Consider the following 11,975-nt stretch of genomic DNA (forward strand, 5'->3'; position numbering starts at 1 on the left):
CACACCAGGCAGGGCTCATTATTCTTGAGAAAAAAAAGTGGAAGTCTTCTGCCTCTGGACGTTTTTGTCAAGCTGAGGCCTGAAGCAGCGGACTTGGTGAGGTGGTTGGACATATTGAGGGCAGCAGAGGACACAGGTTGTAAAGACCCTTAGAACAACCCCACCTCAGAATTTGTCTTGAGATAAACCCTCATTAAGTCTCCGCCCCCCCCCCCCCCCCCAAAGCATCCTAATGTAGGTTACTGGTGACTCTTCCTGAGATGGGTAAGAATGGGCTTGAGACAGGGCTCAGGGGAAGGGAGTCCACTTTTACATTTTTCTCTCTATGACCAGACTTAATTCAGGTCAGGGCTAGCACTGAGCATACTATTATGGCTATCTTAAATGTCCTTACCATATTTTCATGTCTGGTTTCTTGGTTTTTAAGCCTAGGTACTTTTGTGATCGACAGCCAGTCAAATCAGTAAACATTTTCCAGGAAGTGAAAACAAAAAATTAAGCTCAGCCCAGCTGGCGTGGCTCAGTGGTTGAGTGTCAACCTATGAACCAGGTCATGGTTCGATTCCCGGTCAGGACACATGCCTGGGTTGTGGGCTCGATCCCACGTGGAGCGTGCAGGAGGCAGCTGATCAATGATTCTCTCTCATCGTTGATGTTTCTCTCTCCCTTCCTCTCTGAAATTAATAAAAATATATATATAAAAAATTAAGCTCACCCTACCTAATTTCTAGGTAACAGAAAGAGGGTTACTAATGAGTTTAACCTCAGCCAATAATGAGTCTGGTTCTTAATTATAAAATGAGGATAATCTATATAGGACTGACCTGAATATTAAATGAGCACATAGTAGAGCTTCTATCATAGTCCACAGGCTCACCACGTTTTACTGAATCTGAACTCATACAAATATTGATAAAGTAACCCCCATTTCCTCAAATTCTGCAACTTCTGCTCAAATACCAAGCTATTGAACCCCCTACTCCTAACAGCTGTAATGGAAAATAACCCCCCCACCAAATAAAAATTAATCATTACAACCTGGAACTATTTCAAGAATGAAGGCAAATGGCTAAAAATTACTTAAGTGGACAAATTATACTTTATACAAAAGGGGCCTCCCAAGTAGAAGTCAGAAATTTTTGACACAATTGGGGGTTTGAATCCTGACTACTCATGAGATGTACACATAACCGCTACTCTTTAGATGTACACATAACCTTGAACAAGTTTCTTCATCCGAGCCCGTTTCCTCATCCATAAAAATGGTGTTAACTTACATTACACAATTGTCCCAAGACTGAAGATCAGATAGAAAACCTACCAAGGAAGAGCTTAACTGGTATGACAGTTTGACTAAGCAGATAAAAAAAAACAACTCAGCAATGTCAAGGTATTCCTCCCCCCCCAACCCCCCGTAATGTCCAATTTACTTAATTCCCTCAAAAAAAGAGGCGATTTGTGATGAATTTATTACAAGCTCTATTTCCTAACAGATTAACTTCCTATTTCCCTGGAGGAAAGGGTTCTCTGCAGAATCTCCAAACTAAAGCAATCAGTCTCCATTAACGGCTTCATTTTTGGAGCTACAATTCGCCAGTAAGGACAAGAGTTTAATCAATTCACAGAAGACTTGAAGGTCTGCTTGACAGCAGACTGCCATCTGCCTTAATCTTATGGTCAAGTGTATACAGACACAGAAGTACTTTCTCCTGACACGACTATAATTGGATCTATTAACGTTAATTTTACAGAGATTTTACATGTGAACTATAGAGGCTATTTTGCTGTTAACTATCAGGCTGAAATCTTAGATCTACCAAGAAAGTACACTGCAGATAATGCTGCACAACCAAGTACAAAAACCACGCCTGGGCTCCCAGCCTTGCACTACTTGTCTACGTACTGCTTCTGGGATCTTCCTAACTCCACCTCAAACTGTATTCTGTCAACAGGACAGAACTGTTCACTATTATAGATTGACTGTATATGGAACCTTTACACCTCACACCAGAATGGTCCTGTCCTTAGACTTGGAGAAACCAGGCTCCCCCACTAATGGGAAAAGATTAGAGGCAGCATTCCAAGCCAAACTGTATCCAGCTTTATTAAAGATACTTTTCATAAACAATCATGGTATTTCAGGCAGGACATGGTCAGACAATCGTTAACAGTATACAACAACTTCAAACTCCCTTCTTCAATGAACTACCAAAATCAGAAAGCCACTATAAAACCCAATGAAGTCTTCATCTGATGCTCTGAACAGGGAAAGTTTAGAGTGAGGGTTGACATTTCACATTAAGCATGTTGTTTAACAACTTTTCACAAGCCGACCCTGACTTTCAGGAAATGAAATGAAAATGGCAGAGAATATCAATCTGTAGATCCACAATCTAAAAAGGAACTGCTGCTCTTTTGAGGGATGCCATCTCAATAGTGACACTGGAAAGTCCAGATTGCCCAACATACTGGAAATCAATTTTTGGGTCAGGTCCCAATAGGTCTCTGGGCTTAAGAGAGCCAAAGTCTATGCTTAAAGTGGAGAGGGAGAAAAGGACATAAAAACGAATTTTAGTTTTCCCACACGACAAGGTGTTTGTGCCACAATGGCTAATGTGTGTCAACATCAAGAGATCCCTCCTCCCAGGAACCAAGAGGAAGTTTCTCAAAACTAGAAGGGAAAGGTATTTCCCCCCCATGTCAGTCCAGCTTTGGAGACATTCTATTAGTACTATATGTCCTTCCCCCCAAAAATAACAATGAAGTGTTCTGTGTGCTAACAACATAGCTTAAAAAAAAAAAAAGTAAAACAAAATTCTGCATTTTTATAAAACTTGATAAAAAATAGTATTTCAAACTGTACAGTCACCAGAAATACACAGTTATCAAAAATGCACACACTTCACTTGGCATCTCCAGCACCTTCAGCTTTCTGTGCCTAAAAGAAAAATAGACAGGTTAGTACAACACATAAGAGTTTGAGACTATCTTCACCCATATCCCATATATAACATTATTTTGCTCCTGGGCCAGCCAAAGCTCAGGTTTCAGATACTCTGAAACTGAGACTTAGTACTTCTTTTGAGAATGGCTTGGTAGGAAACTTTGCTAAAATCAGGGTAGGGAACAAATCAGCATTAGAAGATCTGAGGTTATTCTCAGCTTCAAAACTCTTTAACAGTGATGGCGAACCTATGACACGCGAACTCATTTTTTGGGGTTGATTTTTGTTAAATGGCATTTAAATATATAAAATAAATATCAAAAAGATGTCTTTGTTTTACTATGGTTACAAATATCAAATGAGGTAGCAGTTGTACCTGGTCTGTTTTGGCATCTCCATTTTCTGCAGGATTATTCCCATCTTTGCCAGTATCAGCTTTCCCCTTTTTCCCTTTCGGTACCTTCTCTCCCTTCTAGAAGACGGGAGAAAGAAAAAAGCTGTTTCTCCTAATTTCATATTACCAATGTGTGGCCTACAAAGTTCTGTACAAGGCAGGATTGTTTATAAAAGATAACATACAAACTATAAACCCTCCCCCACTGATAAAACAACTGATCAAAACTAGGCCAAATGATCTATAATATTCTGTGGTCCTAACTATATAGAATTTTTTATCTGAGAATAAATAATAGGATAGCATAAGATAGCTTAAAACTTGGGAGGTTAAATACTGAAGAAGTGCAATTTTTCTAAACTAATGATAGTTCTTGATATACAAATCTCAGGAATAAGTCAAGCTATCAAAACAATTCAGAATATCCATTAAGGGAGTCACCATTATTATGCTGCATTAAGATACTGAAGGACAGTTCTCATTTTTGTGAAAGTGAACAATTAGGGCATAATTATAAGGCCCAGTCCTGTTAACTTTGTCATATATCTCAACTTTGTGCCAACAGATGAAGTTATTATATAGCAGATCTCCCGTAAACAACATGAAATCCTGCTCAGCCTTATGTGACTCCTAGAAACACCTTATCCCCAGTCCCACTCACCTTTGCAGGGGCCTTTTTAGGCTTGGGCTCTGGCTTTGGAGGAGCAGGTTTCTTTTATTTGGAGGAGAGAGGGGAAGACAACATTAGTATGATGAGCCAAAGAAAACAAACTACAACCAAATCACAGTACCAGCAAATTTTCCATACTTCATAAAGATTTTGTGGCTGACTTCCCATTAAAATGTCCAATCTTCAGAAACCCACTCAAGTAACAATCAGGAGTGTTCCACTCTGACTATAAGCCATGAAAATTTCCCAACCAGTGAATCTCAAATGGGCGAGAGTCCACAGTGTAGCAGCAGCTCATTAAAACCAACCACCGACCATCACTCATGGGAAGCCAGTTTCAGGAATAAAGATGAAAATTTACAAGCAGACATACTTACAGCTGATAACCTGGCGGATCTTCTCTGTGGCTATTTTAAAAAATAGAAAAATGAGAAAGTTAGAAATAAAATAGTCCAACCACTTAAGAAAAACAAGAGTCTTAGTGCCAATCTTTTCTGGACTATAGGATGTGAAGAGAGCTTACTTAGGCAAATTCAGGAATAAGGGTATGGTGAATTACCACCAGAGAAGCCCAAAGCTTCGTAAGACTCCAAGAGAATAAACAAGACTTACTTCGTCCTTCACCTTGGCTTTATCTCCTTTAGCATCCCCTTCAGCCTATAAAAAACAGAAACTCAGAAACCTGCAGCCTCCGAGGTAATTTTTAATGACTAAGCTTAACACAGTCCAAAGGAAAAAAATTAAAAGTAGTCTTGCACACAACTTCTGTAGGATACACAAATCGTCAGTGTTTAGCACCCGCGCCTCCTATGCAAATACCCGAAGTGCTTAGGAACTGTGGGCGTGCTTATTTGTGTACACATCCTGCCAAATCCAGCCCAAAGCTCGCAGGGTGTCGGAACCTCAGCCTTCCCAGAGTCTCGGCCAAGTGGCCCCAGGGAAACGCGCTGAGCTGGAGCGCGGAGTGCAGTGCAGGGCCGAGCTGCCTGCGCCACCGCACCAGGCAGAAGCAGATGCAACAGCTGCAGCGGGTGCAAACAAACCGTCCGGAGGCGGGGCCCGAGCGCCGTTGCCATGGCAGCCGTCGAGGGCGGGAGACGTGAGGGCTCGCGCGCAGCCCGGGGAATTCGTGGGCGGCAGCGTAGCGAGTCCCGTGAGCCCGGGCCCTGGGAGGAGGCGGGGCTACACAGCGAAGCCCCGCCTCCTCTCGGCGGCGGTTTTTTTGGCGGCAGCGCGTTACCCCGCCCGCCAACCCCAAGCACCGCCTTCCCGCCTTTTCGGGTTTGAATTGCCCGCCCGCGGGGAGGGGGGGTGCCGATGGGGGAGGGGGCGCGGGGCGGGCACGTCTAGCCCGAGGGGAGCGGGGTAAACAGCCACCAACATGGCTCCTCCCGCCGCGGCCGCCGCTCCTCCAATATGGCCTCTGGCGCCCGCGGGCAGCCGAGACGCGCAGGGTTACCCGGGGGCCACCTGACACCGTCTCGAGTGCCGGCGGTGGGGGCAGAGCCTGCTCCAGCCCAGCGCCGAAGCTCGCGCCCCAAAGCCGGGCAAGCGGCGGCGGCGACAGCGGTGAAGGCGGCGGTAGTGGCAGCCCGGCGCCTGGGGCCCTCGCGCCACGTACCTTTCTCTTGGGCATGATGGCGATGGTGGCGGGACGTCCGAGCGGGACGCGGGGATGCAGCAGCGCGCGGGCCTTGCTCGGTCCGGGGGTCGATCTCGTCTCCTCACACTGCTAGGGCTCCGGGGGGTTTATAAAGTTTTTATAGCGCTGGGAGCCCCGGACCGGTTAGAACCGGATTTCACCTCCCGCCGCCGCTCATTGGCCCAGCTGGGGTCACGTGGGCGGGGTTTAAACTCACCTCCTCTGGAGGGAGTGAGGAGGGGGGTATAGGGGGAGGGCGCGCGAGACGGTGGCGCGCTTTGGGGGTGGGGGCGCAGTGGGGGAGGCGCGCGCCGAAGGCAGTAAATGGGGGGGGGGTGCGAGCCCGCGGGTTCTGGATTTCGGTATCTCAAGAGCCGGCTTTTACAAACTACCAAGTTCCTTCCACCTTATGCAACCGAGCTACCCACTTCTCCAAGCTGTGCGCCACTTAGAGCCATCTCAGCCGCTCTCCTTCCTGTTCCCGCTGGGGGCCCCAGAAGAAGGGTTTTCAAGGCCTGGCCGCACCGCCCGTCTCCGCCGGAGGCGGGAGAAAGCGCGCGGCTGGGAGGCACAGGCTGCAGTTCCCAAGGCCAAAGCTAACGCCGAAGTGGGAAAGAGCGGGGAAGCCAGCTTGGCGCAGCCGTACGTGCATCGTTCCAAGCTGCCACTCGGAGGAAGCTTTCCGTGCATCTCACCTGGAAGGCAGCCCACCAACAGGGGACTGGAGGTGGAGCGGGAGTTCGTAGGGAGACTACACGGAGAGGTTACTTTCGGGTGCAGTGGGGCAGGTGGGAGCTGTCCTTTCAGCACCCGTTGTCCTGCAGCCTCCCCAAATATCAACGAAGCCCCCCGCCAAAGCCTCAGGTAGCTCCTAGAGGTTCCAGGATTCCCGACCTCAGGACCCTGTCACTGAGTGATGGAGATCCGCCGCCAGCCTACCAGCACTCCCCTCCCCCTACGCTCCACCCGCTTCGGAGACAGCAAGCTCAGCTGCCCCCACCCGACGCGGCCACCAAGCCTGGGCGCTGCAAACGCAGCTGGCGAAATCCCTCCTTCCACACTGGCAGGCTGGCTTCCTTTCACTTGCGCGAGGAAAGGAGGGTGGAGGAAAGCGTCCGGGGATTAGGAAACAAGTAGAGGAACAGGTGGTGTGATGGCAAAAGGGTTCTTCCATTGGCTCCCCTACCCCACACACCCCCAAAGCTAGGGATCCTGGAGGTAGCCAGGTGCACCTGAGGAAGGTAGACAATTGTAGCAGCAAAACAAGTTGTTCTGTCGCACTGTTAGCAAACAAGTTTTACATCTAAGAGTTCTTAAATTCCTATGTGACACCCAGGGGAACACAAGAACACGATCAATATCCTCAAGTGGGGACTTGGCTCACGGGTGGGAGGATATCTAAGTAGGTCCCACCTAATTTATTGAGGCAAGGCTTGAAGCTGGTTGGTACAAATATCTGTAGAAAGCCACCACAATGCGGTCAAAGCAACTATCTGCATCCCCTGCTCCTGGGCAGCAGAGGCCCCTGTCTCTTCTTCCCACCTCTACAGTGCTCCTGGGGCACCCTGCCCATCCCACTCTGCGTACCTTTCCCAGAATACAGGACCTCAGGCCAGAGAGAGATACCAGCCCCATTAATCACTTCTGCACCCCAATCATATTAGGGGAAACCCAGAAGAGACAAGACTCAGCCATGCTCACAGGGGGCAGATTCCGCTTGCTGCCTCCAGTCCCATTCCCTTAATTGTAGGGCTCTGCGTTATAGCCCCATAATTCATGCCTCCCTAATTAAGGCTGTCAACTGCCCCATCGTAAAGATGCAAAATGCACAGCACCTGCTCTCTGGGAACCCTGTGCCAGGTGTGAGGGAGGCTTGCCAAAGGGTGCATCAATCCACTTCTCAATCGCAGTGTCTGCCATTCAAACTTGATTCTCTTGTACCAGGTATTTAGGCAGAGGAAGGCAGGGAGACTAGAGTATAGGAAAGTCAGGGGTTAAAGAGTATACTGGCAGCACTGCTTGCAAGACCCCATCCCTCCCCTAGAGGGAGGTGCTGGAGAAACAGTTTGCAGAAAGTAAAATGGGAAGACTGAAGAGTAGCCATTGGTTGGTATTACTGGCTGGTGCTTGCTGCTCTGGGCACCTGAAGCAGAGTTGCCCCCTTCAAAGGCACGAATCCTCTCAGCATCTCTGCAGTGAGGCCTGGCAGGAGAGGTAAGGGAAAGGACACAGCTCTTGACTCAACCCTCTTCTTCCTTATGGGCAGCCATGGCCCTCACAAGCTGACACTCCGACATGCTAAGAACAAGTGGTCTCAGGGCCTACTTAGGAAGCCAGGCCTCAAAAGCCTGAGGAGGTGGGAGACGGAGTCTGAGATGGTGAGGGCAGGAGACAGTCGGTTGGGAAGTGGTTCTTTTGGTGTTTTTGGTTCTGATGTGTTTCAGGGAAGAAACCTGTGCTGGACTAGATTCACCAGGGCCTATAAGGCCCTTCTTTTACCCTGGAGCCTGGCCCGAGCCCTGCAGGAGGAGGAGGAAAGCTTGTGTGGGCTGAGTCGACAATAGGTAATTGGATTGTAATCACCCGCCAGGCTTCTGTGCCATTGGGGGCGCTGAGCCTTTCAGTGAGCAATCAGCACTGTGTGGTGGGAGGGGGTAGAGATTCAATAGCAAATCCCAGGTGGAGAGCCAAGGGGGAGGACCAGCAGATGGGCAAATTTTCTTTCTATCTCTCCTTCTTCCTTGCCCAAATGACGCTGGCTGCCTATTAGCTATTTACCAGCAGATCTGAGGTGGAGCCAAATCTTTTGTGAAAGTCGGATGGAAAGCTAAGATGGATGGGTAAAGGGTGAGGGTCTGGGGAGACCTCTTCCCCACAATTGGGTGTTGAAGGATGTGCTGGGGGGTAGGGGGGAGGTGAAGTACATCTAGAAGCACAAGTAGAGGTGGCAAAGGCGGAAGGAGCAGGCAGCAGAAGACCTGGGGCTCCCTGCTTTCCAAACCTATTGGTGGAGCTACATTTAGTGTATTTGTTGGAGACACCCTCAACACTCCCAAGGGGCCACTGTCCCAGGCAACACAAAGGTATCTATGGCCACCATAAACTGGGCTCCCTGCCAAGCAAAAGGAACACAATTCATCAGGAGGGAGGTACCCTTCAAGAAAGAAAGGGGAGTGGGGCCCTAGAGGTGGAGGGCAGGGCAAAGTAGCAGGAGGCTAGCCTCACTCAGGCTGATGCAGTGCCCAGACGTGCCAGCCAATCAGCCCGCTTGAGTTCCAAGGCCTGCAGGAAACCTTGGACTCGCTCTTCCCGTCTGGCTGAGAGTTTGTGCAAGCGTGTCCGTCGGAGCTGGGCGTCCCCACTGGCCTGGAGCCCCTCTTGCAGCAGCTGCTCTGTCACTGCAGCCTGGTCCCTCTCCAGCTGCTGCCTCTTCCGCTCCTCTGCATACATGTCTCGGGCCTTCTGCTAAAGAAAAGTGGGAGTTGGGGGAGATCACTGGAGATCATTTTTAGGTGTGGGTGGGGCACAGGGCAGGCCAAGTTAAGTAGAACAGTGGGGAAATTGTACGAGATTTGGAAAGGTCAGGCAGTAGGTGTGTGATGGGTGGTGCCCATGTTGTACAGGGAGGGCAGTGGAAGTTCTGGGTCCATCTTGGTTTGTTTTGGGTGGAAGCATCTGTATTTCTTAAAATTCTCAGGTTTGCACTTAGGGAACCAGCAAGTATGGATGGATCTGATTTCTGGTTCCCTCATCTAGCTTTGTGGCTTTGAGTAAATCCTCTCCTAACCTCATTTCTTCATCTGTAAAGTGGGGGTTGTGCCTACCTTGAAGAGTGATTTTAAGGATTAGAGCTAATACATGCAAAACCCTCTCTAGCATATTAGCAGGCTTTCAAACAAACAGCAATTTTAATGTTATATTATCTACTGTAAGGAAGGTTCTATTTCCTGCTTGGGGCATATCCATGGCATCATTTCCTTTGGTTTCCCAGGTCACCCTAAGGGTGCCATTCTCCTAATTTTTTAAGCTACTTTTTCAGAGTTGGGCTCCAGACTTGCCTACCTACCGTATGGGGACCAGCTGATTCTTCCAGCTAATGACCTTTCTGTTCAGCACTCTTAAGCCACTTATTGATTTCTGCCTAGTAGAATAAGTCTTAATGTCCATAGTCCAAAATCTACTTTTCCTGTTAGAAAATAAGCCCTTGAAGGTTCCATTGAGCCCTCAGGGCTCCTGGAACTCGCTCTGACATCAGGTAGGCGATCATACGCCCAGCAGCACTTCTTATACCTGTGTGTGTGTCTCCAGACAAATAAATCATAAACTCTTAGAGGGCAGAAACTGTGGCTTTTCCTCTGGCACTTGGGGCATCCTGTATGTGTGAAATACTCAACTGACTGACCATGTGATCCCAGGAGGGCAGGGAGGATGCTCGTGGGGGGGGCGGGGGGTGGATTCCCTTTGGAGCAGAACCAAGGCCCTCTGTTCCTCACTGATGCACTCTGCTCCTGCCACTTTAACGGGCTGTACCTCGTGCCAAAGCCCAGTGAGAAACTGCTTTGCTGCCAACTTGGTATCCTATACTCTGGTGACCCTTACCACATAACTCCACCTTATATTACTGTCTTTTTGTACATGTCTCTGTTCTACTCAGCCTGTAAATCTCTGGATTGCTGTCTTCATCCTTTAGGAATACAGTTACACCTCAGTTCTCGAACATCTCCCATCTCGAATAATTTGTTCATGAAAGAAATGTCTTGGTTGTTGAACAAAACTTGGATTTCAACCTGACAGCCCTTTCATGCTGACACCTGTATGATCACTCACAGTTTTCTTATGTGACAAATAAAAGAGAGAATTCAAGAGTACGAGTCAGTTTACCACTAAACCTCGTGTTGTTAACATCTTAGGAAATTGTGCTGGGAATATTTTCGTATCATTTTTTGTTGCTGCTTATTATTATTAAATATATACAGTAAGTCACCATGGGTCCTAAGAAGTTTAGTGATAGCAGCAATGTGAAAAAGAAAGTTGTGAGAACAACGATAGAGCTTAAAAAAGGAAGTAAGCCTGGCTAGTGTGGCTCAGTGGTTGAGTGTCGACCCATAAACCAAGAAGTCACTGGTTTGATTCCCCATCAGGGCACATGCCCAGATTAAGGGATCGATCCCTGGTGGCGGGTGCACAGGAGGCAGCTGATCGATGTTGATGTTTCTCTCTCATGGATGTTTCTATCTTTCTCTTTCTCTTCCTTCCTCTCTCTCTAAAATCAATAAAAACATATTTAAAAAGAAAAGAAGTAATTGCAAAGTATGATAGAGGTATTCCCATGTCTAATCTGGCTACTGAGTTTGGCATGGCAAAATTGACAATTAGAACAATTTTAAAACATTAAGAGGCCATCAAGAGTGCTGATGTTGCTAAGGCAGTGAAAGTGCTCACAAAACAATGATCAAAAGCAACTGAGATAGGTTAAAATGGAATCATTTGAGGGACTAGAATGGATTATTTCAATTTACATTATTTCTAATGGGAACTATATTCAGTTTTCAAACAAACTGCTTCTTGAACAGCCTTCCGGATCGAATTAAGTTCAAGAACCAAGGTACCACTGTATCTTCCATGTGCACAAGCACTTGACCCTTGCATTTGACTCTTGCAACAAAGCTAGGAAGGTTCTTTCTGTTGGAGACAGACATGGAGGTTGAGAATAGGAAAGTCATTTGCTAAGGCCTCTCAGTTATAAAAGTTTACTGCATAAATGAAAATTCTGAAATATTCTCCTCTAGGTATTCAAGGGTACTCTTCTGCTATGATAATGAACTCATACATGGAGCTATGAAGACTAAAACAGGCTTGAGAGTTGCCTTGGTCAGGAGAAACCATGGGTCCTATGTACATGACCTTATGTGGGCATAGGGAGATGCTCAGGATACAGTCTAAGCAACCCATGTGCTTACAGGCTGATTAGGACACAGATCTCTACACAAAGTCTCATACTATAGGTAGAATGTAGTAAGGCCATCAAGGAGGCAAGAGAAAAGGCCATGCAGCCCAGAGGAGAGAAAAATTATGGCTATGAAGGTCAAGGAGCAGTGAAACCTCATGGACAGGCAATGTTTGAGCTGGGCTTTAACCAATGGGGAGGACTTGGATAAAGGTGGAGTGTGTATGGTTGGGGGAGAATATCAGGTAATGGAATAATGAGCAAAGACACATGAAATTGATTGAAGAGCTTGATCAGGCCAGAGTGAGTCCTCCTGGAGCTCTGGGATTCAAGAAGTTCCTATCCAAAGAACTCTCACCTCTCTAAGCCTAATTCTTT

General features: G+C 47.4%; 2 protein-coding genes across 4 annotated transcripts in view; both read right to left on the reverse strand.

Annotated features, from left to right (window-relative positions):
* Positions 1 to 2,078: 2,078 nt before the first annotated feature.
* HMGN2 (high mobility group nucleosomal binding domain 2) lies at positions 2,079 to 5,826 on the reverse strand. Its single transcript, XM_006101955.3, has 6 exons — positions 5,630 to 5,826; positions 4,621 to 4,665; positions 4,386 to 4,415; positions 4,000 to 4,050; positions 3,321 to 3,416; positions 2,079 to 2,938 (listed from the first exon to the last, which is right to left on the reverse strand). Exons 1-6 carry the CDS (start codon positions 5,642 to 5,644, stop codon positions 2,903 to 2,905), a joined length of 273 nt encoding a protein of 90 aa, XP_006102017.1. The 5' UTR covers positions 5,645 to 5,826; the 3' UTR covers positions 2,079 to 2,902.
* A 1,086-nt stretch (positions 5,827 to 6,912) lies between these two features.
* The window catches only part of DHDDS (dehydrodolichyl diphosphate synthase subunit), a 31,220-nt gene continuing 26,157 nt past the window's right edge, over positions 6,913 to 11,975 (reverse strand). For 2 of the 3 annotated variants that reach the window (XM_014467352.2, XM_023743440.1), the window contains exon 9: positions 6,913 to 9,115. In XM_014467352.2, coding sequence (XP_014322838.1) covers positions 8,876 to 9,115 — 240 coding nt within the window. In that variant the 3' untranslated portion in view covers positions 6,913 to 8,875. The remainder of the gene's footprint in view (positions 9,116 to 11,975) is intronic. The other variant, XM_006101956.3, reaches the window with a different exon arrangement.

This window comes from Myotis lucifugus, unplaced genomic scaffold (assembly GCF_000147115.1).
Source record: "Myotis lucifugus unplaced genomic scaffold, Myoluc2.0 scaffold_389, whole genome shotgun sequence".
Lineage (NCBI taxonomy): Eukaryota > Metazoa > Chordata > Mammalia > Chiroptera > Vespertilionidae > Myotis > Myotis lucifugus.

Bases quoted from the DNA above. Each gene is read 5' to 3' on its own strand.
- HMGN2 (XM_006101955.3), bottom strand. The intron at 4,416-4,620 runs GTAAGTCTTGTT...TTTTTAAAATAG, and splicing joins AAGCCAAGGTGAAGGACGAA to CCACAGAGAAGATCCGCCAG. The intron at 4,051-4,385 runs GTAAGTATGTCT...TCCAAATAAAAG, and splicing joins GATCCGCCAGGTTATCAGCT to AAACCTGCTCCTCCAAAGCC.